Here is a 27701-nt window from a genome sequence, read left to right on the forward strand (position 1 = left end):
CTTCTTCTTCTTCTTCTTTTTTTTTTTTTTTTTGTACTAGGGACTGAAGCCTAGGGTGCTTAACCACTGAGCCATATCCCCATTCCTTTTTTAAAAAAATATTTATTTTTTAGTTGTAGGTGGACACAATATCTTTATTTCATTTTTATGTGGTGCTAAGGATCGAACTTAGTGCCTCACGCATGCTAGACGAGCGCTCTACCACTGAGCCACAACCGCAGCCCTCCATTCCTTTTTATTTTTTGAGATAGGGTCTCACTAAGTTGCCCAGGCTGGCCTTGAACTTGTGATCCTCCCGTCTCAGCCTTTTGAGCTGATGGGATTACAGGTGTGTGCAACTGAATACAGCTTGCACACACCTAGATTCTTTAAAAGTAAATGCCACTGTCATTATGTACAATTATAATGCACCAATAAAAAAATGGGGAAAAAATAAAACCAAATGCCTGATAACATATTATTTCATCTATAGCTAGCATGCATTTCTGAAAGATAAGGATTCTTTTAAAAATATAAACCTTAAGTGATTAACGTCTTCAGAACTTAAAAGTTTTTCAAATTAAGGATTTGTAAATAACAACAAATACCCAGTTCAAATTTCCCTACTTTCTCTTTAGTTATTATAAAGGGTTTTCTTTTGTTTTTTGTTGTTTTTGTTTGAACCAAGGTCCAAATAAAATCCACACATTTGCAATGGGGTGCTATTTGTCTGAACCTCCTTTAGCCTATAGGTACCCTCAGACCCTGCAATTTATTTGTTGAGAAGAGTTTTCCAATCTGGATTCTGCTGGCTGCAGGCCTGTGGTGCATTAAACCTCTCCTATTCCTTATAAATTGGTAGTCAGGCTGGGCATGGTGGTGCACGCATATTGAGACTAGAGGACTACAAGTTCAAGTATAACTTAGCAAGGCCCTAAGCGACTTAGTGAGACCCTGTCTCAAAACAAAAATAAAAAGGGCTGGGGATGTGACTCAGTGGTTAAATGCCCCTGGGTTCAATCCCCAGTACATAAATAAATAAATATGTGGGGGCTGGGGTTGTGGCTCAGTGGTAAAGCGCTCGCCTAGCACATGCAAGGCCCTGGGTTCGATCCTCAGCACCACATAAAAATAAATAAAATAAAGGTATTGTGTCCAATTACAACTAAAAAAAAAATATATTAAAAACAATATAAAAATAAAAAAAATTGGTGGTCAGATCCAGTAGCTCAATAAGACGCATAGGTTGTTTTTTTTTTTTTAATATATTTTTTTTGTAGTTGCAGATGGACAAAATGCCTTTATTTAATTTGTTTATTTGTAATGTGGTGCTGAGGATTAAACCCAGTGCCTCACGCATGCTAGGTAAGCACTCTGCCACTGAGCTACAGCCTCAGCCCTTTTTTTGTTTTTGTAAGGGTATCCTAGAGCTTCTAGAGTGTCTAAGAGCTGCACTTCTTTGGGTTATTCTCAGTGTTTAAAGATCATTGTCTTGATCTATTAATTAGAAATTGAAAAACTGATGCTCTAAAATTCCTTCTTCTTTATTAGCTGGAATATGTTCTATATAGAAAAATATTATATAGTGAGCCACCTTGAGGTATAATTTACAGAGGAAAAATGAGATAAATGCTTATTTCTCTCCTCTTTTACCCATGGTAGGTACCAATGAATATTTCCTGTTATGGTCATTATGAGCCTGCCCATAGATTTTATGTGTGTGGTATCAAGATTTTACATATGTAGATAGGGAATATATATGAATTTTACATTCATACACAGATAAGGGATGAGGGGTTTTAATTTTTTTAAAAAATCCATTTCTACATATTCCAAATTTCTATAATAATTTTACCTAGTATACACTTTAATTATTATTCTCCCTAATGTTCAAACTGTCTCATCTTAAATGACTAGACTCCTAAGTCTCTTTGATAATTCCAATAAATCTTTATTAGTAGCTTCATTGCTTTCTGTGATGACAACATGTTCCAGGTTTAGCTCACACATTTTGTGACTAGGGCTACAGAACCAGCCCTTAATTCAAGGTGCCTGGTTCCTTTTAGTATGAAATGGTACTTTGCAATCATAATCTGGGTGCTAGGGCTGTTTTGTTTCTAAGCTATGTCAGGGCACAGAGCCAGAAAGAAAACAAAACAAACAAACAATTTTTAAAAAGTAAAAATAGGTGAAGTTTATTCAGACTCTTTTAATTCAAATTTAGGAGTAGAGGTTTTTATTTAACCACACTTATTTTTATCTGTGTCTTTGTTTTACAATACCAAAAGTCCCAGTTCTCGATGATACCAATACAATTATTCATGTTCTATCATACTCATTCATATATATAATTCACATCTGTGTATGTGTCATTATGTGTGTATATAAAGTAAAAACACCAGGGGCTGGGGCTGTAGCTCAGTGGTAGAGCGCTTGCCTTGCATGTGTGAGACACTGGGTTCGATCCTCAGCACCACATAAAAATAAATAAATAAAGCGATTGTGTCTGTCTACAACTAAAAAAGAAAGGAAAAAAAAAAAAAAGTGAAAACACCAGAAGAAAATATACTGAAATGTTAGTATTAGTGGGATAAGAAATATGAGGAATTTTGTTTTAATCAATTTCTGCATTCCCCAAATTTCTATAATAAGTATTACTGATATTTAGATAAGGAAAAAAAAAAAAAAACAGTAGAAACAATCTAACTTAAACATCCCAGCTGGCTTGCCAATTAATTTTCAAGCTCTCTGAACCACCCCTCTAGTGAACACACATAATTCTTACAAGTACATTATGTAAACCTCATCTTAGGACCTAGCGCAGGATACCACTCCCCATACCAAATACTGAGTGTCCCAAACCAAAAAGTAAAATTACTTACATCTTTCACAGACAATGTTTCTTCTACTATGACCTCCATCTCTGTCCCAGGTTGAATATTAGTCCCCCAAGCAAAAAACAGGAACAGCTAAGAGCAAGCCAGAAGTATAGATGCAATTTAACCTGAACTTAAAAATCGTATGATTGCATTATTCACTTCTCCCAAAAGCCCAGGGCCCATGAAACATTAATAAAAACTCAGTTCTGTGGATGTAGCTCAGTGGTAAAGCACTGCCTAGCATGCATGAGTTCATCCCCAGTACTGTAAAGACAAACAAATCAAAATGAAAACCCTCAAGTTATGTAAAACGAGACTGTGCTGAGACATTTAATGTCATAGGCTGCCTTGATACAGGATATTAACCATAAGGATATCATTATGACTTCTGGGCTATAATAAAAGTTTATTAACTAGGTAGGGCTTCTGGCAACATTACCTGATAGCATTTTACACAGAAAATGAACACTGATAAAGATGAGGGGGAAGGGAGGCTACTATAACTGTTACATTATTGCAGAGAGTAATTTTAAATCCAAAATCAATATACTGTATTCCATTAAATAAAAGATGCTGACTGCTAAGACTCATCATTTTCTGTTCCGATAAAAACAACAACAACAAAACACACCACAACAATGCCAGCAGAACTGCAGAATGCCACTGACACAGGAGCCTCCTAATTTCATAGATGTTAACATGCGGGGGAAAGTGCATCTTAAACAATAACTCACCTAGCGATATAAAATGCTTCATCATTAATGTTTTTACTCCTCATAAACATCTATCACAGGTACTATTTCTTTCTTTCTTTTCTTTTCTTTTTTTTTTTTTTTTGTACTAAGGATATAACCCAGGGATGTTTTACTACTGGGCTACATCCTCAGACCTTTTTATTTTTTGAGACAGGGTCTCACTAAATTGCTGAGGCTGGCCTGCAAGTGTTATCCTCCTACTTCAGCCTCCCAAGTGGCTGTGATCATAGGTGTGTGCCACCATGCCCAGACAGGCACTATTTCTTCTACTAAGATATCTAGTTCTGGAGCTGGGATTGTGGCTCAGTGGCAAGGTACTGGCCTCGCACATGTGAGGAACTGAGTTAGTTTCTTAGCACCACATAAAATATAAATAAAATATAGATATTATGTCCATGTATAACTAAAAAAAAAAAAAAGTCCAGCTCTGACCCAAGTCACTCCCAGAGAAATCTGCAGTTACTACACACAATAAACATTAATTGTTTCTTCTGCGAACCACTGGTTGTGGTTTGATTTTCTGACTAAGGATTCCACATATAATAATTCCCAAGATCCCATAGGAAAACTATAAACATACCTCTTGTCAATCCAGGTTCTGACAGCCCTACCCCGCCTTTCTAATTCAACCTTGCCTGTCATGTTTGTCCTCCTGTCAGCTTATCAGGTCCTGCTATTTGCTAGTGTTTAAGGGGGAAGAAAATTAAAGGGGTTGTGATTGGTGGTAAGGTTTTTGAGTTCTTTATATTTTGCATTATTAGGGAGAATGTTATGCTAAGTGAAATAAATCAGAATCAGAAAGTGAAGGATTGAGTATTTTCTCTTATATGCAGAAGCTAGAGAGAGAAAGAACAAAAGAAAGAAAAAAAAGGGCTGGGGATATAGCTCAGTTGGTAGCTTGCCTTGCATGCATAAGGCCCTGGGTTCGATTCCTAGCACCAAAAAAAAAAAGAAAGAAAAAAAGGAATTAAAAAGAAACCAAAACAAAAAGGGGAATCGTATACAAATAGAAGGAAGACCAATACAGTAGAAAAGGATGGAGAGAAAGGGAGGAGGGGAGAGCCTGGGGAAGCATAGAGGAAGGAAATCTACCTAATTATTATATGTCTATGTATGAACATACCACATGAATCCTGTATGCATGTGTGTGTCTATATTTATAAATAGTTATATATGTATAAATATTCATAATGCACTAATTAAAATAATAACAATAATAGAATAATTAGTAGAGTGCAGCGAGCAGATGGTGAAGGGAAGGGGAGAGGGAAAGGGCAGGTAGGTAATAAGACTGACCAAATTATATTATATGCGTGTACAAATATGGTGTAGTGATTTCTGTTATTATGTATAATTATAATGCACCAATTAAAAAAAAAAAAAAAACAACACAAGGGAAACTAACAAAGTGGACTCAGGAGCCCTGGGGGAACCTGACATGAGTCCAGACTGCCTTGATACAGGATATTATCAATAAGGATATCATTATGACTTCTGGGCTATAATAAAAGTTTATTAACTAGGTAGGGCTTCTGGCAACATTACCTGATAGCATTTTACACAGAAAATGAACACTGATAAAGATGAGGGGGAAGGGAGGCTACTATAACTATTACATTATTGCAGAGAGTAATTTTAAATCCAAAATCAATATATTGTATTCCATTAAATAAAAAAACGCTGACTGCTAAGACTCATCATTTTCTGTTCCGATAAAAACAAAAACAAAAAACCACACCACAACAATGCCAGCAGAACTGCAGAATGCCACTGACACAGGAGCCTCCTAATTTTATAGGTGTTAACATGCGGGGGAAAGTGCATCTCAGAATTTATGAAACAAAGTGGCTGGAACTGGTGGCCATTCAACCTTAAACATCCCCTTTAAACATAAAATTTTTACAGAGAAAGAACCTTATAAATATACTTTCACATAACATTTTTTATTTAAACACAGGAAACTATATGGATATACTCCTAAAGCAGTAAGAACAATAACAACAAAAAACTTTTAGGTAACACCAGTATTACTGGAGTAGGTTACTAGTTATAAATCCAGACATTCTGATGAGGGAAGGGGGATACCTAAAGGTATCTTACTGTACCTGAGAGGAAGTTGGTGCTTTTCCAAGACACAGTCCCAAAGAACTCCCCATCTTCACTTCTGCTTCCTTCAAAGTGGAACCATCTGGCACTATAAAGAATTTTGAGAAAATGATGATGTTCTGAATTCCCATGTCTCAGCAAAATATTACATCAAAGTAGATAGTCTTTGAAAATTAAGAAGGTCAAGAAAGAGGCTAGGGTGTAGCTCGGTGGTAGAGTACATGCTTAGCATTAGTGAGGCCCTGGGTTTAATCCTCAGCATCACCACACCAGTAATGAATTTTCACATTACCCCCACCACTCAAGAATATTAAAAAAGAAGTAAAAAGTTGCACTTCATGCAAAAAAATTATACAGATAATGGCTATGTTTAATTTTCAATTTTCATACTTTATTATTATCTGTATAATACTAAGAAGTTGAAAGGCAGCTATGAGTATTTAAAACTTATACTTAATGGACTAACTTCTTCCATGTTTCAAGTGGCAGTGAGAACCAAATAATGATAGGCTCATCCATAACTAAATCACCAATCTAATGAAAGGTGTTAGGTGAGAACCAAAGACTCTGTTCCATACAGTATAACAATAAAAGCAGGAATGACCCACCGAAAACTGAAAAAAATAAGACTAGAAAGAGATAATGAGATCCAAACCATGACTAAAACAAGAACCAGAGCATCAGAAAGTGTTTCATTTCAGAGAACAAAAATGTTAAGGTTTTCTTAACACATGGATAAGATGCCTCGATGAAAGTAATTTAAGAGTAGCAGGGGGTTAGGTGTGAGGCTCAGTGGTAGACTGCTTGCCTAGCATGTGCAAGGCTCTGGGTTGAATGCCCACACCACCCTCCACCAGAACAAAAGAAAAAAGAAATAAGCAAAAAAGAGAGCATTAGGTATTGGAAGCCATTGCTTAGGGGAAGACAGAGACAAGGATGGAATGAGTTGATGTCAGCTACCAACAGTGGATGAAAGCTACCAACAAGACTAACCTGGACAAAGGAGCTTCCCGTTTCTATCAATAGGTCTCAAACAGCTGTTCTCTGCTATAAATAAAAATAAGCATGTTATTCACCAAAGAGAGATGCTCTTTGCTAGTGTTAATTAGCAGAAATCTAAAATAGAATAAAAAACCCAAATTAAAAAAAAAAAAAAAAGAACAAAAGACCCCCACATTTGGGCAGCCTTCACTCTGCACAGCAGTTTGGACTATAGAAACACACAATAGAATTGTGCATCCATTTTAATAATCAGTGGAAATGTTCCGATGGGTCTACGACTTAAAAATCTGCCAAAACTTTTAAAACTCTTTGTTGGTTATACATGTAGAGAAAAGAAAAATAGCAAAGCTAACACTTATACATTTATTTACAATATCAGAAACTTTCGAGGACTGAAACGCTTTGTCTCTGCAGCAGTGCCAGCAGGGCTGGTTCCTCACTGGAGAGCACAGAGAAACCCCAAGAAGGCAGCCTGCTGGGTGTGTGATAAGAAAGCAGAAGAGTGGATTGCAGTGAGGTCGAGGTTGAGCAGCGGTCAGGTTATGCAGGTTCCCGTGGGCTGCGTTAAGGAATTGACCCATGTGCAAGGGAAGCACGACAGGGCCCTGAGCACAGGAGTGACAAGGTCTAGCTCACAGGTTTAAGAGAATCACTTGCTACATGAGCAAGAGTAGAAGGGGGAGACCAGCTACAGGACAAGGTAACGAAGCATTCATTTTAATAAAATGTATACTTTTTATGAACTTTACCAAGGTATTATAATTTACCTACAATAAAACATCCATTTTAAGTGTAGAGTTCATAGAGTTTGATAAATATATAAACATTCAGCAAAACCAGCAAACCGAGATAAAATCTGTATCACCCCCAAAATTCCACTGTGTCACACTTCAGTCAATCCCTTGTCTGCCTTCTGTGGCTATGACTTAAATTTTCTTTTTCTAAAATTTCACATTCCTGGAATCATACAGAATGTACTTTTCTACGTTTACTTTCTTTCATATAATGACTGGAGATTCACACATATTTTGCATGTGGCAGAACTTGGAGTTTGCCGCTTTTCAGACATGAATAGCACCCCACAAACTGGCAATACCACAATTTGTCTATCTAGACACCTGCTCATGCACATCTGGATTGTGGCCAGTTTTTGGTTATGGACATTTGTCTTTGTAAAAATGTCTAATTTTTCTTCCCATTCACTAGAATGGCTATAATAAAAAGATAACTACAAATATTGGCAAGGGTATGAAGAAACTGCAATACTGACACGCTGCTATTGGGAACGCACAGGTTCAGGCACTTGGGAAAATCATTTGGCAGTTTTCGTAAAAAGTTAAACATAAATTTCCCAGGCGTTCTAATCCTGTGCATCTACCTGAGAGAACTGAAAATAAATAGCCAAAGACTTACATGCAAATGTTTACAGCAGTATTCCAAATGTCCATCAACTGGTGAATAAACAAATAAAATGTGGTATGTCCATACAGTTGACCACTAGCCGGCAATAAAAAGAAATAAACTATTTATAAATGCTAAATAATGGGCAAACTTCAAAAATAGTATGGTAAGTAAGAGAAGTCACACACAAAGATTGTATGGTTCTATTTGTATGAAATGTCAAGAAAATCAAGTCTGAAGAGATGGAAAGTGGATTAGTCACTGGATACAGTCTCAGAATACAAATGGGCATAAGAGATCTTTTTGGGGTGACAGAAATGTTTTAAAATGGAATTGGTAGGGCTGGAGTTGTGACTCAGTGGTAGAGTGCTTGCTTAGCACGTGCGAGGTCCTGGGTTCGATCTTTAGCACCACATAAAAATAAATAAATAAAATGAAGGTATTGTGCCCAACAACTAAAAAATAAATATTAAAAAAACTGAATTGGTGTACAACTCTATACATTTACTGATAATTACTGAATTACACATGAGTGAATTTTAGCCAGGCACAATGGTGTATACCTCTAATCCCAGCAACTTTGTAGGCTAAGGCAGAAGAATCATGAGTTTAAGGCTAGCCTCAGCAACTTAGTAATACCCTATCTCAAAATAAAAAATAAAAAGGCTGGGGTAAATAGAGTGCTTCTGGATTCAATTCCTAGCACCAAAAAAAAAAAAAAAAAAAAGAAAAAGAAAAAGAAAAGTGAATATTTTGTATATAAATTATATCTCAATAAAGTTGTTAAACATGATGTGGAGTGAATAGTAAGGTTGCAGAATGTTGTATTCAGTATGACAAATCTGTCTACATATATGTATACACACATATGTATTTATAATATATGGTACAATATGTATAAATGTCTATATACACACCCAAATCAAAAATACTGGTTGTATCTAGGGAGCGAAGGAGAATAGGTCTGAGAAGGAGAACACGAAGGACTTTATAATGTTTCAAACAAAAACAAACATATGACAAAATGTTAACATTTGTCCATTTTGGGTGGTAGGTGCATGAGATTTTCCTAAATTATTTTTGTACTTTCCCATATATTTTTCAACAAAAAATCCAAACTAAATTAAACCAAAAACCAAAAGCAAATGTAAATGATTACCTAGTTCCTTCATTAATTTTAATTCCTTTATGGCTTTAATTCGAATATCAAACACCACCTAAAATAGAGAAATAAACTAATGAATATGTATAAGTTGAACAGGAGGAGATGACAATGAAGACCAGCAGCATGTGCACACCTACATCAGCTGAGACATGAACCACCTGGCACGTATTTTTCCAACTTGAAAAAAGCTTTTTCCCCATCTCTGAAATTCTACAAGATCAATAGCAAAAGCTCAGAATAAATCTTTTTTTAAAAATTTTAAATGTTTAAAATTAGTTCCTTTTAGTCAGAATAGATCTTAGTAATTTTTACTAAAATGGTGCTAACTGGGACAAAAAGGACTAAAGAAACATAGCTGAAAAGCAGGAAGCCACTCACCTTTCTGATCAAAGCCAAAAAAAACAAAAACAAAAACAAACGAACAAAAAAAAAAACAAAACAAAACAAAACAAAAAAAAAAACTGGAGGCAATCATCACATTCCAGGTCCCAAAAGCATAAATGACGTAAAAATGCACAATACCTAGTTTAGGCTAATTTCCTGTAGGCCATAAAATGTTGGACATTTAGTGGTAAAACTGATGTTACACACCATCTCCTCTAACCTTCCACCAGTATCTAATATGGGGTCAAGAAGAAACAGTCTGAAGTAATAAAGGACTTCACCAAAGTCTCCAACTTAGGGTCAGGAACTAGTCTGCTGAGTGTTAGTACCCTGGTCTTGTATGCTCTCTTCTATTGTATCAGCACTGAACCTTAAGAAATTATAAAACTGATGTAAAAGGAAACACCATTCTAGTAAGTTTCTTTTAACTTGTTATAGGAAAAAACCCCCAAAAAAACAAAAAACAAAAAACAAAACTATATTGGGACTACATAAATATAAAAAAATAATGTTTAAAGAAATCAGTATCATCTTCTTCAAATAGAAAACTGGAGGGAATTCCTTTTAAGAGTAGTTGGCTTTACATAAAGCAGAGTATAAGGTAGAGCAATTTGAGATAAAAACAAAACCCACAACACAAAAACAAAACACATATACACATTTACACACATATCTACCTGATTTTAAAAAATACAGAAAAGACCCTTGAAAAAGCATTTTGTACTCATCAAAACTAGAGGATTTCATGAACTAACTAAGTAGGCAATTCCCACATTCTAATTTTAGGCTCTGGAGTTGGGAAGGAAAAAATGGGAGTGGGGGCGGGGGCATGGATGGGGGACGGGGAACAGGACATATTTCCTTGGAATAGACCCATGGCTAGTACAGGGAGGCAATAATTGTTAAGGGGCTGGGGATGTGGCTCAAGCGGTAGCACGCTCGCCTGGCATGCGTGCGGCCCGGATTCGATCCTCAGCACCACATACAAACAAAGATGTTGTGTCTGCCAAAAACCAAAAAAAATAAATATTAAAAAATTCTCTCTCTCTTTAAAAAAAAAAATTAAGTGTTAAATATGAAAAAATTGATTTTTCTTAAGATTTAGAAGTCTACTGAGAGAACTGTTCTGAAATTTAAACAGTGCTGTCTAAATAAAAATTCTGTTAACTGAAAAACTATCAGTCAAATTTTAATGATGATCTACTCACTGTGTGAACAGTTGCTGATATTTTAACTTGCTTTTGTTCAGATTCTAGCTGGCATAAATTTTTAACCTGGATCCAGTCGATCTCATTCATACCATTCATCCACTTCCCTTCTTTGGGCAACACACTGTAGGTAAAGGTAAAAAGACATTAAAAATGTGTCTTTTTGTGGCGCTTTATAAATCAGAAAATTAATGGTTTTCTTTAGGCACACTTCCAAAACTCTGCATGTATGCCTTAAAGAGACTAGTGAAAGATGATTATATTTTACTGAGCTGTCTCTATAAAAGTTAGCTCTTTTTAGGGTAATGTTAGGCAACGATCCATTCAGTCCATAATCTTATAGCTTTCAAATACTCTTTGACTTAAAATTGTACAAATATTCTGTGCCACAGTTTTCAAGGGGAAATGTTGGAAAGTGAACATTCAGTTGTTCACTCTTGACTATACACTGAAAACCCTAGGGAACCTTTGAAAGACTGCCAAGGTCCATACCCTGGGATTCAGATATAACAGGGCAGCCAATACAAGTGAGCAAACTGTCACTGCACAACAGTGCCACATCAGCCACATCACAGGAGTGCTACACGCATTGTATATACTATATATTTGTATTTTCATTTTTTAAGAGTTTTGTTTTTTTTATTATGTTAGCAGTTGGCAGTAGAATATTATGTTCTAACAAATCTTCCTTCAGCCATAAGAAAAAATGAGCCATCAGAAGTCCTTTTTGGGAATTTTATCAGCGCCCTAAAACACAATTCTATCCTTTATTTCAATTATTCCACCCTGGGACTCCACCTCAAGTTAGCGATCCTAAACACAACAAAGTTTGAAGTGCAAGATATTCCCTAGAAGATTACCTTGAAAGCAGAAAATTGGATGCAGTTGTTGCTCCTGCTGCTGCTGAAGATGTTAACTAAAAACATTTAGCACTGTGTGCAAATGCTCTGAGGATTTAGTTCTTTATGACTAAAAAGCTCTCACTAATTATCACCTCTGTTTTACATTAGAAACTGAACAGAGAGAGAGAGATGAAACTACTTGTCCAAGGTCACTGTGGCAATAAGTAGAAAAACTGGGAAGAAACCCAGGCAGCTGGCTCCCAAGTGTTCACCCTCCCGCCCCCCGCATCTTGCTGTCCTATCAGGCACGGAGAGGCAAAGTGTGCTGTCTGCCAGGCACACAAAGATTATTATTAGGTAACCATCAAATGAGGTTTACAAAACATCTACAAACATCGGAAAGAGGAGAAAGCAGGGAAAAAACTACAAAACAATCATTATGCTGAAAAAGATAAAAAACCCTTCAAAACAGTGTTTGAGTTCAGAAGAAAAGGAAAGCTACTGGAGGCCATAGTGACTGACGCTGCATTGGGGCTGCTACCTCAGGTCTCCTCTGTGTTCCCTTCCTTACTCTCTAAGTCCTAGTAAATGCAGATCACCTTTATAAATGATTATATAATAAACTTTCTTGTAAACAAGACGGGGAAACACATGTCTGCAAGGCACCTGTTCAAAAGAGTATCAGTGATAAATGTCATATAAAACAAACTCAGTCCACAGGGCTATGCTTGTAGGACACACTGGCCATAGAAATGTATTGGCCCACATGTGGGTAACAAAAGTGGCACAGTGCAAACATGACCACAGGGCTTCAGGGGTGATTCTGCAGCTAACTTCTCTAACTGGGCAGCCAGGAGGTTCTTCAGTATCATAAAGAGATGATAAGAAAAAACTGAACTGCCTTACAGGTCTCTGTGAAAAAAATATCCAGGGCTAGGAGTGCAGCTTAGTGGTTGATTGCATGCTTGCCTATCGTATGGGTGCGGCCCTGGCTTCTAGATGCAGCACCAAAAAACAAAACAACAAAAACAATATAAGACAAAAACCAAAATATCCAAACATAGGGCTGGGGCTGGGGCTCAGTGATAAAGTGCCTGCTCAGCATGTGTGAGGCACTGGGTTCGATTCTCAGCATCACATATAAATGAATAAATTAAATAAAGATTGTCAATTAATATATTTTAAAAAAATATCCGAACATAATTTAGCCATACTCTTAATACCTTTTTCATGTAGAATTTCAGGAATTTTCTGTGAGAATATGCCTTTATTTTTTTATAACTTACGCTAATCAGAATTCATTTAATAAGATTTTGCTGAATAGCCAACTAATTTAGATCACATATAGGCTATAAAACCAGGAATATCTATATTATTTTTGTTACCATATTTATCAGAAAATCACTTTTCAACATTTTTACCCCTTTAAGTTGCATAAGACATCCCTATATACAATATTTAGAATATGTCTATTTTTTTTTCTTTCTTTTTTTTTTAATTGGTTGTTCAAAACATTACAAAGCTCTTGACATCATATTTCATACATATGTCTAGAAATAAACATTTAATTCTTATTATTAAAATAAAGCTTTAGAGTTCTATTGGATGATACTATCATTAAAATAACTTAGAAAAATTCTCCCTTTTCATCTTTTACCTCCTATCCTCACTATTAGGAGGCTGAACTAGAATGGAGCTTCCGTTTCTGAGCCCCTGCTCTCTGAACGTCTTCTTCATGTCTTCCTCGGGCACAGTGGTCCAGCTCTCTTCATCTGCAGACCTGGTGCTGTTCACAAGGATGATGCCTGCTGGGATGGCCGCAGCTGTGAACACAGTACCCACTTCCGCATTAGCAGGAAAGACATGTGGCGATTCTATCAGTCGCCCACGCTTCTTGCCTTCACCACTTGACTCCAGATGAAGAATGTTTAACAGCAGAGGCTCACAGTCAATCCCAGTCTCAATTTGGACTCCTCCAACCTGCAACAGTATGGAAAAACCTGGCATAGTTCGTATTTGTGAAATCAACATCATCACTAGTAATGATATACTACTCTTGTAATAAACAAAACCCCAAACCTCATCTTTTCCCAAGTGAAATAAAATTTTCAATTTTCAAATTTTTTTTTTTAAGTATCAGAGGAACAACTTAAAAATTTTGTTTAAGAGCTTCTCATATCCATATTTTCTTTCTTAGGAGAGAAATCTGGACTGGAGGTGGAGGTTAATGAGTTATCAGTGGGTGTGAGAAGAAGGCCCAAGGATGCATCTTCTGAGACAGGAAACTCACTCTCCTCCTCCAAGGCTCCACCTTCCCTAACTCAACACAGCTGGCCAAGCCCTCTGATACCAGTAGGTGCTATGCCTGCCCTACTACAGCACTTGTGGTGCTGTTCGCACTGTGAGTGCCTGAAGGAAGCTGACTGACCTCCGCATCCAGCATGTGACACACAGCCTGGCACAAGGAAAGTCTCAATAAGTCTCTCTTTGATATGCAACTACCACTGACTGGACTAAAATGTAGGGATATTTCAGGAGTTTTCTAATGTCCAATTGCCTTCACATGTAGTGGACAAAATTTCATTACAATGACTTTTAAAAATCCAAAATTATCATTTTTTTTCAGTGATTTTTTTTTTTTTTTTTTTTTTACCTCCATTCCATTCCATACAAAGATGTCTTCCCCATCAGCAATGTCAACTTCACACAGCGACAGTTCATCTCCTAGAAAGGGTAGTGATACCATTAATCATGATCATCAGAAATGATCTAGCTGAGGAAAGAGCTGGGTCATGTAAATATTTTATCATACTATCATTTTTATTTTTACTTAAAAATGCTGTTACATCACTTTGCAAGCATGGTGGCAGGACTAGCCAGGACAAAGGCTGACTGTGCGGCAGTGCACAGCGCTGCAATAGTTGCTGAACAGGAATTAGGTGCAGGCAGCAGCAGGCCCGGCTCTACCACCAACCAGCTATAAGTGTGTGCCTCAAGCCTCTCAGCTTCAGTGTTTTCATTTATGAAATGGGGGTAAAAGAAGTTCGTGAAAATCAAAGAAAAATGAACATGAAACTATTATCACAAGATTTGGTATAGTGAGAAGTCCAAAATGAATAAATGTTACTATTACTACTGTTGTTATCATTGTTTATGTTATTTAAAGGAAATACATACTTTTAAACTCTCAGAACACTTTTGTTTTGCTATAAAATCTTAGGCTGAGAGTTGCACAGAAGAAAATCAAGCCACATAAATAAGATTCAAATTATTTTAAACCATTTTGTGCAAAAGTTCATGGTAATATTGTAAAAATACTAAGGCATTTAAAAAACATTTTTAAGAAATTTGCCTTACTTGCTGTGGCTGTAGCTCAGTGGTGGAGCACTTGCCCAGCACATGTGAGGCACTGGGTTCCATTTTCAGCACAACATAAATTAATAAAATAAAGATCCATCAACAATTAAAAAAAAAAAAAAGAAAGAAAGAAAGGAAGCAAGGAAGGAAGGTGCCTTACTTCTGTTAGGAAGATTTCACACACATAAATTTGGTATATTATAAATTAGATTATTTCTTTTTGAAAGCTTACAGTGTGATGGTAGCTATATAGTTACGAAAATAGTAGGTGGGGGAAATACTAGCAAAGAGGAAATCACAGGTGAATCCCACAAAAGTAAATACATAAAATTAGTTGTTGTGGGGCTGGGGTTGAAGCTCAATGATAGCACGCTTGCCTGGCATGTGGGAGACACTGGGTTCAATGCTCAGCACCACATTAAAAAAATACATAAAAAAAAGGTATTGTGTCCATCTACAACTTACACAAAATTAGTTGTGTTTTCATAATTATCTTACCATCGAGTGTCTGATAAATGTGAAGTCCTGCTGGTACATGCTTTGCTACACTAAGAACCATGTCTCCTTCCCAAAATTCTAGTAGCTGAGGAAGAGAAAAATGAAAAGTAACATATGAATACATTTCCAGATTTAATAAGAACAACACTGTGCCGACTTACATAGAAAGCAAGAAGAGGAACATCCCATCCCTACCCAACACCAAAAATTTGGAAATAAGACAATATTCTCATTATATTAGTCAAATCTAAAGATGGCTAACCTCTTCCATTCTTGATCTCTTCCACATCTGAATGACTGTATTTACATGAAAATGATTTTTATCAGAAAGCAAACTGCTCAGCAGGCCAGCTTACAAATTTCTGCCCGAGAGCCACACTTTTTTATATCATTGGCACTGATTCTAGACCACACTAATTTTTTTTTTTTTTTTTTTTTTTTTTTTGAGAGAGAGAGAGAGAGAGAGAGAGAAAGAATTTTAATATTTATTTTTTAGTTTTTGGCGGACACAACATCTTTGTTTGTAAGTTGAGGATCGAACCCAGGCCACACGCATGCCAGGCGAGCGTGCTACCGCTTGAGCCACATCCCCAACCCGCTAATTCTTATTCTCTAGCTGCACAAAAAGGAAGGCCCAGCTTGGTGGTATACAACTGGGATCTCAGATATTGGGAGGCTGAGACAGGAAATCCTAAGTTCAGGGCCAGCCTCAGCAACTTAGTAAGACCCTGTCTCAAAATAAAAATAAAACTATGCTGGTTTGGGATCTGGCTTCCTTAAAAAGACTCCTAAAGTGCAAGAAGTAAAATCAAGAATTGATAAATGGGATGGATTCAAACTAAAAAGCTGCTTCTCGGCAAAGGAAACAATTAGTAATGTGAAGAGAGAGCCTACAGAGTGGGAGAAAATCTTTACCAATGAACCTCAGACAGAGCATTAATCTCCAGGAAATATAAAAAACTCAAAAAACTTCACACACACACACACCAAATAATCAATCAATAAATGGGCTAAGGAACAGAACAGACACTTCAGAGAAGAAAAAATGTTATCAATCAACAAATATATTAAAAAATGTTCAAAACTCTAGCAATTAGAAAAATGCAAATCAAAACTACTCTAAGATTTCATCTCACTCCAGACAGAATTACAATTATCAAGAATATAAGCAACAATAAAAGTTGGCAAGATATGGGGGAAAAGGCACACTCATACACTGCTGGTGGAACTGCAAATTGGTGCAACCACTATGGAAAGTGGTATGAAGATTCCTCAGCTACCCAACTCCTCAGTTTATACCCAAAGGAAAAAAAATCAGCATATCGTAGTGATGCAGCCACATCAATGGCTCAACTCACAATAGCTAAACTATGGAACCAACCTAGGTGCCCTTCAACAGATAAATAAATATAGAAAAGGTGATATATATACACAATGGAATACTACTCAGCCTTAAAGAAGAATGAAATTATGGCATTTGCCAGTAAATGAATGGAGTTGGAGAATATCATGCCAAGCGAAATAAGCCAATCCCCCAAAACCAAAGGCCAAATGTTTTCTCTGATATGCAGATCTAATTCACAATAAGGCGGGGGCTAGGGAAGAACAGGGTTACTTTGGATTAGGCAGAAGGGAGTGAAGGGTAGGAAGGATAGTAGAATGAATCGGACATTATTATCTTATTGTATGTATCACTACACGACTGGTTTGATTCTACAGCATATAGAATGAGAAGTTATACTCCATTTATGTATGAAGTATCAAAGTGTATTCCACTGTCATGCATAACTAATTAGAACAAAAAAGGACTGGGCATATGCCTACAATCCCAGCAGCTCAGGACGCCGAGGCAGGATTGAAAGTTCAAACCCATAGTCAGGCCCCAAGCAACTAAGTGAGCTCTATCTCAAAAAAAAAAAAAAAAAAAAAAGGCTGAGGTAAAGTACCCCCTGGATCCAATCCTCAGCACCACACACATACATACACAAAAATCAATTATTTAAAAAAGAAAATTGGTTTGCTTTTCTTAGTAGAAAAAAAAATCAAAAGAAAGCTGATAATTTGTGGGGGATATCATTGTTTTGCAAATTCATTTATTTTGGGGACAAAACCCAAAATGCTTACATTTTCTATTTCCCTTTTTCTTGGTCAAGAAATAGTGTGGGGTGAAGAATCCCGACCATGGAAAAGAACAAGAGATGAAGAGACCAGAACCGCACCACCGTCCTGCAAGGCTGAGCAATGACAATATAGGTTTCTGTAAATTACAACTTCTTTCATCCTCAAAATGAATAGCTTGCCCTCAGAAGGTTAAAGAACCAAATTGTAAAATTCATATGAAAGCACTGTAAGTAAAATATAGAGCACTACTGTTGCTGTTATTATTATCATCATCATTAAAACATAGATGGATAAACAATTAAGACAATGATTATGATGGTATTTTTAACTAGAGACTAATAGATATTTTTCTTCATTAGTAGATACTAGTTTTAGGACTAGGGGGTGCAGTTTACTGTTAAGAGTGTCTGCCTAGCATGCACAAAGCTCTGGATTCCATTCCTAGCACCAAACAAAAGAAAAAAAAATCTTATTAATAAATGCTATTATATACCCAAAGGCACAAAATTAGTTGCTCTTATTTGTTTAGTGGTTCTTGGTCTTAATCAATATGCTCACCATCTCATTCCCTCTGAAAAATAATTCTCTTTCATTTATTTCTCCCAAAAAGAAACTATATACTTTTTGGGCCCCCAAATAAAAGGTGCCAGTCCAATGCTCTATTTGAAAAGCTGCTGATGGGAAGTGCACAGGAATAGGGGAGAACTGCTGGTTCACCTTTCTATGAACTGGAAGATGTAGGATTTTCCTAAGCAGCTTTGAAAAACAGCTGTTAACCTACATAAGATGAAATGTAGAAGCCAGCTCAAGATGGATTTTAAAACCTCCATTTTAATACCTTCATTAAGCTAATTTACCTGAAATATTGACTGTCGGAGATCTCCTAAAGTTTTTCTTTTGTCAAAGGTCAAATCCCACACACTTTCTGCCTGAGAGGTTACTGGGTGCAGAGCCCCATTGAAGAAACGATAATGAGGGCCCAGGTGAAGATGCAATTCAAAATCATTGTTTGCAGAATCACAATCTGCCCTTCAAAGAAGCATACAAAATATATCAACACTATGCTTTTATAATGACACTGTGTTTTATCTCAAACCAAAATATTTGCTTTACAATACAAGTAAATTCTCCATTCTGCTTAAGTACCATCCTTTTTTTCTACCTGCCAAAATGATACATCTTAGATTTTCTTTCTTTTTTTTTTTTTTAATGACACATTTTGGATTTTCAATCATCAGCAACGTTCCCAGGAATTCCAAGGGAAAATTGTTTCCTTGCACTGTTAATCACATTTCTTTGAACAAATGCTGACACCTGAAACCTTCCAATCCTGAGATTATATTATAGTTGTAGACAAATGCTAGACACTTGCTCATGTAACTGACTTCTGCTTCATCCCAACTTTACTAGACTCCTTGGGCTCTTGCATAAGATACGTGCAGTTGCTGGCACAAACATCCTGAGCTATGCAGGAGGCTGAGGCAGGAGGATTACAAATTTAAGGCTAGCCTGGGGACATAGCTCAGTGGTAAAGTACCCCTGGGTTCAATCCTCAGCACCACAAAAACAACCAACCAAACCAAACCAAACCAAACCAAAAACCCCAACTCGCACTCCATTTATATTATTTAGTGTCTTCATTTGTTTTTTTTTAAGGTTTGGATAGATTTTATTGATTTATTTTTAATATTTTTAAAGTTGCAGATGGATACAATACCTTTATTTTGTTTATTTTTTTATATGGTTCCGGGGAGTGAACCCGGTGCCTCACACATGCCAGGCAAGTGCTGAGCCCAACCCCAGCCCTCTTCATTTCTTTTGAGAGTTTCTTTGGTTTTGGTGTATCATTCAATGTGCCTGCTATTTTTTTTCTCCCAGATCCAAGTCCATGATTAAAATGATGAACGCATTCCCACTACATAATTGGCCCCATGAATTCACAAGGAGATGAGTAAACTTCCATTTCCCTACCTGATACCTACGGCCCTGTCAGTGAGCAAATAAGACCCAGTTCTTCAGGATTCAAGCCCTAAGAGAATGCTGACATGCAGATTCTTATAAGCCATAGCTTCAAGAATCCATTATGGGTTTTTGTCCAAGACAGACACTAAACCTAACAGTTCACAGAATCCATATTTCCTTCCTTTTGAAAATCTTCCCATCTCTGATCTCCTGTCACTTTATGTTCAGTTCTCCACAGCTACTTAAAAATGAGGGTGGTTTTAAGGACAAGCTTTCTTTATACCCAAGGTATAACCTGGCCAGGACAAGGTGTAATTCACTTTGCCCAAATGTGTGCTTGCCTATTTCCCAAGTCTTCTTAGGCTTTGGTCCCTACTTGGCAATAGCCATTTTATGTTCAGTTTTACAGATAAGGGTCAGTTCAAAGCAAATGATACCTCCACTATAAAAATTCAACAGCCAAACAGGTGTTTTTTAACTAGTTGAGTACTCTTTTAAATTTTCATTACTGAATGAATAAGGCCTAAATTAGATCTGCATTCTCCAGAAAAATTACTCAAACTCTAAAAGTAACTTAAATTACCTTTTCACTTTCAGTTCAATGTTGGCTGCATCCATTTCTTTCAGCAGGTGACAGGGGACCCTGTATCTTGGGTTAGCTAGAGCTGTGAACAAAACTTATCATTAATTGTGCTGAATAAGTGAAATCTGGGTGTTGGAAAGGCAATGTGAGAACTTAGGGAGCTGCACAGGGGCAGAGAAAGTGCTGCCAACCAGCTATGTAGATGCTGACTTTCCCAGACCTTGGCTTTCCAACCTAAGAAAGGAAGGAGAACAAATGAAAGGCAGCTGGCTTTTGAGCCAAACTAGAAGGATTCTACTCCTTCACCCCTCTTTAAGTAAAAAAAAAAAAAAAAAAAAAAAAAACCACTATTTTCATTCCAATTACACATGTAATAATTGGTTATTGTAAAAATTCTGGAAATTATTTTTTAAAGTATTATATGTAATCTCATTCCTAAAACACACATGTACGCACACCACACAAACATGCACAACACATGTATTTTTTAAAAAAATAACTGGAATTATAGCTGATGTATTTGTAACTTGCTTTCTGATTTCATAAATTGTATTTTTCCACAGCCTTAAATAAATAATTGCATAGAAGCCTATTCTATGTAAGTAGCATAATTAATCTAACCCATCTTTCTCTATTAGACATTGCGGTAGTTTTTCAACTAGTCCCTGCTGTAAAAAATAAGGCAGCAAACATCTTTGAACATAATATTCATACACAGCTCTGATGACTTCATGACAAACTTGTGAGAGTTACTGGTTTAAAGGATGAGGTAGTTTTAAGGCTCTTAATTTTTTTTTTTTAATACAGCTGTAGATGGACAGCATGCCTTTATTTATTTTTTTATGTGGTGCTGAGGATGGAACTCAGTGCCGCACACATGCTAGGCAAGTGCTCTGTCACTGAGCTACACCCCAGCCCTAAGGCTTTTAAAAATATACACATTTGATTGTTTGTATCTGTTTACATACATACCAGCTGCAGAGGAAGTGTTGGCTGCTGGGAACCAGATTCACAAAAAATGTGTGACATGGTAGGAAACTAGCAGCATCTCCTTCCTATTTTAAGTTTTTCTGATTATGGGCTGGGTTGGAAATATTTTTGAAGAATAAGAATTTCTTCTTTTGTACATTGCTTTTTAATAAACTTTTCCCAATTTACTAGGGAGCATCATAGAATATACGGAAGAGCACTTTACAGATAGGGAAAATAAATCTGTCATGTATTTTATTGTTTTCTATTACCTTGTCATTTGAAGTTTCTGTCACTTTTTCTTAGTCTTTTAGTTTAGAAAGGTCCTTTCTATCTTAAAATCAAATAAATTTACATATTTTTTTTAAAGAGAGAGAGAATTTTTTTAATATTTATTTTTAGTTTTTGGTGGACACAACATCTTTATTTTATTTTTTTTTTGTGGTGCTGAGGATCAAACCCAGTGCCCTGCACATGCCCAGCAAGCGCGCTGCCCCTTGAGCCATATCCTCAGCCCAAGTTTTCATATTTTAAGATTCCATTTTTATATAAAGGAGCTATCATCTCATTTGAGTGATTGGCAGAATAGAGGAAAATGTCTTAGTTAATTCCCTAGCAACAAAACAACTTCCCAGTTGTATTTATTAAGTAATTCACTTTCCCATTTATCCAAGGAGTTTCTTCCCTTGGATTAAAGCCTCTGACATGCCGAGATTGATTCCTGGGCTCACTGGGGTTTCAGTGATTTTGGCGTTAGCATTGCTCTGTCTTCACTGCTAAACAGTTTTATAGACATGTTTTTACTTATACTATAAACAGCCCCAGTAGTCCCTTCTTCAATTTTTATTTCTCTAAGTAAATTTTAGAATTGTTTTGTGAAGTTCTGTCCCTTTATTCCCCAAAGTCCATCAAGACTTTGACTGGACCTTTATTCAATTTCTCAGCTACCCGGAAGCTGTTGTTTGGTACAAAGTCCAAGTATGCTCACACTCACTGTCAATCTGGTAAGAGACTAATACTCCATCCAAAGACACTCCCTTTCTGTTTCTATAATCATGAATTCTGATCCACAGTATTTCTATCAGAACCATTACCATGCCTTTTTTCTCTCAGAAAAATACAAAGCAGTTTTGGTTAACAGAAGTCATATAATTGTTTCAGATCTAGAAAGATAATTTCCTTTGATTCTAATGCAAATTTGTAACTGCTTTACTCTTATTTTTTATAAAAAATGATCACTATTCTCATTGAGAACATTCTCTTCATCTCTAATCATAGCTATGTTTCAATCTAAAAAAGATTTCCTACTTAGCGTTTTTTATGTTTAGGAAATGATCAAAAAGTCTTCCTGATTTATTCATGTTAACAGCTTCAATTAAAAAAATACCCTTTACTGTTAAACGTCGCAAATGGTTATTAACCTCCATGGTTTAAGTTCTCTTGGCTCAATAATGAGAGCTTCAAAGAAATTTCCACTGATCAGAGGACATTACTTTGAGGCAAAAGCAAAAATAAATGGGACAATTAAGGGGAGATGAGAAAATAAGACCAAGGCTAACACAAAGGCTGCCGAGTGGCAGTTGCGTCTGAACTAGTGTGATCACACTCAGACTGCCAACATGGGAAAAGATCATGTGACCCAAGGAAATCCAATTTCAAACAACTTATAACCGTGACCTCATATTATTATGAGGATAAATTTAAATAGAAATATATAATCTTTATAAAAAGATACATTTTTAGATTTTATTTGGCATAACATATTTCTTCTTTAAAATATGAAATATTATTTTGCTTTAAAATATTTTTAAATGTTTCCAGAGTAAGCCTTCTATCAAAAGAGCAAAAACTCAACAGTATTCCATGTTTACCTTCTAAAATTATTAAACAGGAAAACTTTTCTTTCCATACCTTCAGGGGGTCTCTGCAACTGGGATTTCCGATAAAACAACATGTAGGCGCTTTCTTTGCCCTGAAATTGCTGTTCGATATCTTTCTCCTGGATTGGTTGAACTTTAGAGTCATTTATATCAAACCAGTGGGAACAGGCAGTGCTATCACTTAATCCTGGGGCTTCTAAAGCCAGTGAGTGGAAACTCTGTTGATCAGTACTTTGGAAGTCAGACTTAGACTGGACAGGATCTTTCTTCAGTAGACTAACTGTGCTTCCATCTGAACTTAGAAGGAACATCTGAGAATGCAGCTGCAAGAACTATGCAGAATCAGACAAAAAAAAAAAAAAAAAAAAAGCTGGATTAATTAAAAAAATTTTAAATTAGACCTTAAAAAATGTTTTCTTCCTTTCTGTGGTTTAGATTTTTTTTTTTTTTTTCAAAACTTCATCTTTATTTTTGGCCCAGTCCACGAAGGGGAAAACATCCATTTAGGTGTAAGAAGCCATTTAGCAAAAATGAAGAGAATTCTGTGAAACTGTTTAATAGTTATATCAAGGGAGAAAGCTGCCATGCTACAATCTAAAAAGCATTCTAATTAATGCTGTTTTTAAAAAAGTACTTAAATGAAATGGATTAGGTAGAACAAAAACTTTTGAAATATTTAAGGGCTACCTAAACAAAGCACAAAACAATGGCAATTGCACAGTGCACCACTATCAGAGATAATCTGAAACTACTGATCCAGACAGATCTGTTGGGATAAAGAGGTAGGATCACAAGTTTGAGACTAGCCTTAGCAATTTAGTGAGACCCTAATTAACTCAGTGAGACCCTGTCTCAAAATAAAGAAAATTTTAAAAAGGGCTGGGGATGTGGCTCAGTGGTTAAGTACCCCTGGGTTTGATCTCCTGTACCACAAAGAAATGAAATGAAACAGAATTTAAAAAAAATTACTTCATTAAGGACTAAAATCAATGAAATAGAAACAGACAAGCAGTAGAGAAAAATCAATACAATTATATCCTATTGTATCAAAGGCTGTTGATTTTTAAAAAATATTCTTCTTAGTTGTAGACAGACATTATACCTTTATTTAATTTATTTATTTATTTATTTTTATGTGGTGCTGAGGATTGAAGCCAGTGCCCCACACACACTAGGCAAAGTGCTTCACCACTGAGCTACAACCCCAGCCCTGGCTGTTGATTTTTTAAAAATAAACTTGATAAACCCTAGCAAGAAAAGAAAACACTAATTAATATGAGAATATTTTAAGTATTTGACACCATACATAAAAAGGCAAATTCCCTAAACAACACAATTTTCCAAAATAATACAGGTAACAGAAAATCGATTTTTGGTGGTCTAATTAAAAGATGCTCTTAAACAATTATTGCAGTGGGTAAGTGCTTTGCTTTTACACAAAACAGTTCCTAAATGTTCATTAAATGTTCTGTTGCTTTGTTTGGTTATTTTCAGTCAAGTTTTTATCTTTTGTTTCTGGTAATATCAGTTTCTGCAATGAGTCTTTAGCCTAGGAAATGAGATAAGTAAGTTTCTAGAAGTTAGAGCTTTGGGATAATTTGTTTTTGCTACTGTGATAAGGGCGACTTCCTTGTTTTTTTTTTTTTTTTTTGCTTGTTGATAAATAACTTAATAACTGATACTTTATAAGTAATAGCTGAATTACAGCTATTTTTGAACAAAAATGCTGATTTTATTTTTATCTACTTAAAATATCTTAGAAATTCAAGTTGTTAGGAACATAACAAAATATCCTAGGACTAGGATTTCCTATGTTGATGCCATGTATTACCTTTCTCAGTGGCCCATGCTGTTTTCTGTACTTCTTGTTCCAAGACATTCCCATTTTTTTCAACAGTTTCTGGCCCAGTTGATCAACAGATATTAGATTATTCTCCTCCTTATGAAATAAACACAAAGTCATTTAAACAAGTCTGATGAGAAATAATTGCAACACAAATTCTGAGGGATCAACAGGATTTTATGTAATTACACGTGCCTAGAACAAAATCACGTAAGTGGATTAATCATTATTATTGCCATAATATGACAGCATACACCTATAATACTGGCTATTGAGGAGGCTGAGGCATGAGAATATTAAGTTGGAGGCCAGCCTGGGCAACTTAGTGACACTGTCTCAACAACAAAAAATAAAAGGTCTGGAGATATAGCTCAGTGGTAAAATATCCCCGGATTTGAGCTCCTGTACTGCAAAGAAAAGAAATGAAATGAAATAAAATAAATCGTAATTATTCATTATAATTTTTTTTTGGAAAAGTAGCTTAAACCTAGGTTCAGAAAAATCTTATTTTTTTAAAGTCTATTTGTATTTGAAAGTTCCAGCAAATTTTGTATCTGCAGGACTCACCACTTTATAGATGGTACCTTCCTACTATGTGCCACATTTTAACTATATCCAAAGGGTATCCTGATGTTTGATAAATTCCTGATATTATATATGATTTTTAGAAGAAATATTTAAGTAAAAAATATTATTAACATCATCTGAATATTTCAAAGTATACAAGTTCTGGAAAGGGACAAGATGTGACTATTATAGGTTGAACTGTGTCTCCCCCAAATTCATAGGTTGAATCCTTAGCCTGCAATACTTAATGATGTGATTGTATTTGAAGTTAGGGCATTTAAAGGGGTGGTTAAAGGCATTTAATGGGGTGGTTAAGTTAAAGTGAGTCCATTTTCCTTTTTGGAGTTGTCCCTAAATAATGTGACTGATGTCCTCATATAAATAAGCCCACCCACTTGTGATAGCTATATAAGCACAAATACACAAACAGACACAACCTACCTGTAATATGACTGCTTGTAGTATCACCAATGGATCATCAATCTCCTCTTCATTTTGAAGAGTTTTCAAATTCACATCTGGCTTACTTTCTTCCTGCTAAGAAGGAAAGCAATAAGATTTTCTATCACAAATCTCTTAGAGGAATTAATAAAATAGGAGTGTCTATGCCACTGGAGAAATGATGGTAGAAAACAATAATCTGCAATATGCATTGGAATCAGGCCAACCTGGTTTCAAAATACAGGTTTTGTTGAACAATTCTGAGCAAATTACTTGATAGCTCTGGCTTCACCTTACAAACTGGATAAAGATTAGAATCTGGTATACACTGGCACCAATGTCTTCTAGCCAAACACTGCTTTGGCTGAGTCATGTGTAATTTGATATGTTGAACTATCATCATCATCACTCAGTTCCAAATATCTTCTGGTTTCATCTGCCATGTTCTCACTCACTCGTATTGGCCTAAAAACTCCAATCCATTTTTATGGGCTCAATTTAAACACTTCTTTTCATTTCCTGATTGATATTCAAAAAGTTTATACCCCATTTGATAATGGCATTGGGGAATGTGTCAAAATTCCCCTGGTGAGCAATTTTTATTGACTCTTTTTTCATATGTAAGAGCTTGCAAAAGTATTTTAAATTGGCTTAAAACTATAAATACAAGGAGACTTTAAAAATTAACACAAGGGAAAAAAAAATCAAGAAATAACAGAAGAATGTGGCACCAGATCTAACCATCTAGCTGCAAAATTACTAAAAATGGTAAAGTAAAAGCAAAACATAACAAAAACATATTTTTAAACATACACATTAGGAATACCCTCTGAGGTTGAGAAGTGAAATGGAAATCCAGGTAGGAAATACAGAGTAAAGGCTTCTAGAATCCCAACTGCTGCACTCTGAATGTTTTTGTTTCCTAAACGTGTATGTTGAAACCTAACCCTAATGCAATAGTATCAAGAGATGACATCTTCAGGAAACAATTAAGTCATAAGGGTGGGCCCTCGTGATGGGATTAGTGCCTTTATAAAAGAGATTCAAGGGAGCTTGTATGCCACTTCTGCTGTTTGAGGACACAGCAAGAAGGCACCATCTATAGCTGGGCACAGTGGTGGTGGCTCATTCCTGGAATCCCAGCAACTTAGAGGCTGAGCCAGGAGGACTTTAAATTCAAAGCCAGCCTCAGCAACTTAGAGAGGCTCTAAGCAATTTAGTGAGACCCTGTCTCAAAATTAAATTAAAAAAATAAAAAGGGTAGGGGATGTGATTGAGTGGTTAAGCACTCCTGGGTTTAATCCCCAATATCAACAAAAAACAAAACAAAACAAAACAGGAAGGTACCATCTATAAAGTGGTAAATCCTGCAGATATAAAATATTTGCTGGCACCTTTATGTTGGACTTTCTAAGGAAGGTTCCAGAGCTGTGAGTAATACATTTTTATTGTTTATAAAAAGTATTGTTGTAGCAGCCTGAATGGACTAAGACACCAACCTTGTTGATACTGAGCTTCCACTCTGATGCTCAAATAGTACAGGGTTTGGGAGAGGAAACCTAAGGCTTACCCAAAGCACAGAGTTGAGTGATTGGTTTTCAAAAAAGTACCAATTCTCTAAATCCTCTGACACCAAATGTCCCACAATTCTGTTCAATTCTGGCACTAACTATCTGTACCCAAACAGATTATACAGGTTGAGCCTTAGTCCTATAAGACTGACTCCCACTTGGTACCCTAACCATAAATGGGGTTTCCA

At 36.1% G+C, this 27701-nt stretch overlaps 1 protein-coding gene across 17 annotated transcripts in view; it reads right to left on the reverse strand.

Moving 5' to 3' along the window:
* Positions 1 to 27701, reverse strand: part of Usp40 (ubiquitin specific peptidase 40) — a 72355-nt gene that overhangs the window by 25864 nt on the left and 18790 nt on the right. For 16 of the 17 annotated variants that reach the window (XR_006850786.2, XR_006850784.2, XR_006850787.1 and 13 more), the window contains 13 exons: positions 25943 to 26038; positions 24923 to 25030; positions 23123 to 23423; positions 20243 to 20324; positions 18555 to 18726; positions 15577 to 15661; positions 14375 to 14445; positions 13379 to 13701; positions 10880 to 11003; positions 9282 to 9339; positions 6713 to 6766; positions 5719 to 5807; positions 2862 to 2948 (listed from right to left, as the gene is read on the reverse strand). Coding sequence is in view for 8 of the 17 variants with exons in the window: in XM_046439686.2 (XP_046295642.1) it covers positions 2862 to 2948; positions 5719 to 5807; positions 6713 to 6766; positions 9282 to 9339; positions 10880 to 11003; positions 13379 to 13701; positions 14375 to 14445; positions 15577 to 15661; positions 18555 to 18726; positions 20243 to 20324; positions 23123 to 23423; positions 24923 to 25030; positions 25943 to 26038 (1650 nt within the window). In the remaining 9 variants the exon portion in view is untranslated. The remainder of the gene's footprint in view (positions 1 to 2861; positions 2949 to 5718; positions 5808 to 6712; positions 6767 to 9281; positions 9340 to 10879; positions 11004 to 13378; positions 13702 to 14374; positions 14446 to 15576; positions 15662 to 18554; positions 18727 to 20242; positions 20325 to 23122; positions 23424 to 24922; positions 25031 to 25942; positions 26039 to 27701) is intronic. The other variant, XR_006850783.1, reaches the window with a different exon arrangement.

Source organism: Marmota monax, unplaced genomic scaffold, assembly GCF_021218885.2.
Source record: "Marmota monax isolate L192 unplaced genomic scaffold, Marmota_monax_Labrador192_F-V1.1 WCK01_AAM20220418_F8-fsc00041, whole genome shotgun sequence".
NCBI lineage: Eukaryota > Metazoa > Chordata > Mammalia > Rodentia > Sciuridae > Marmota > Marmota monax.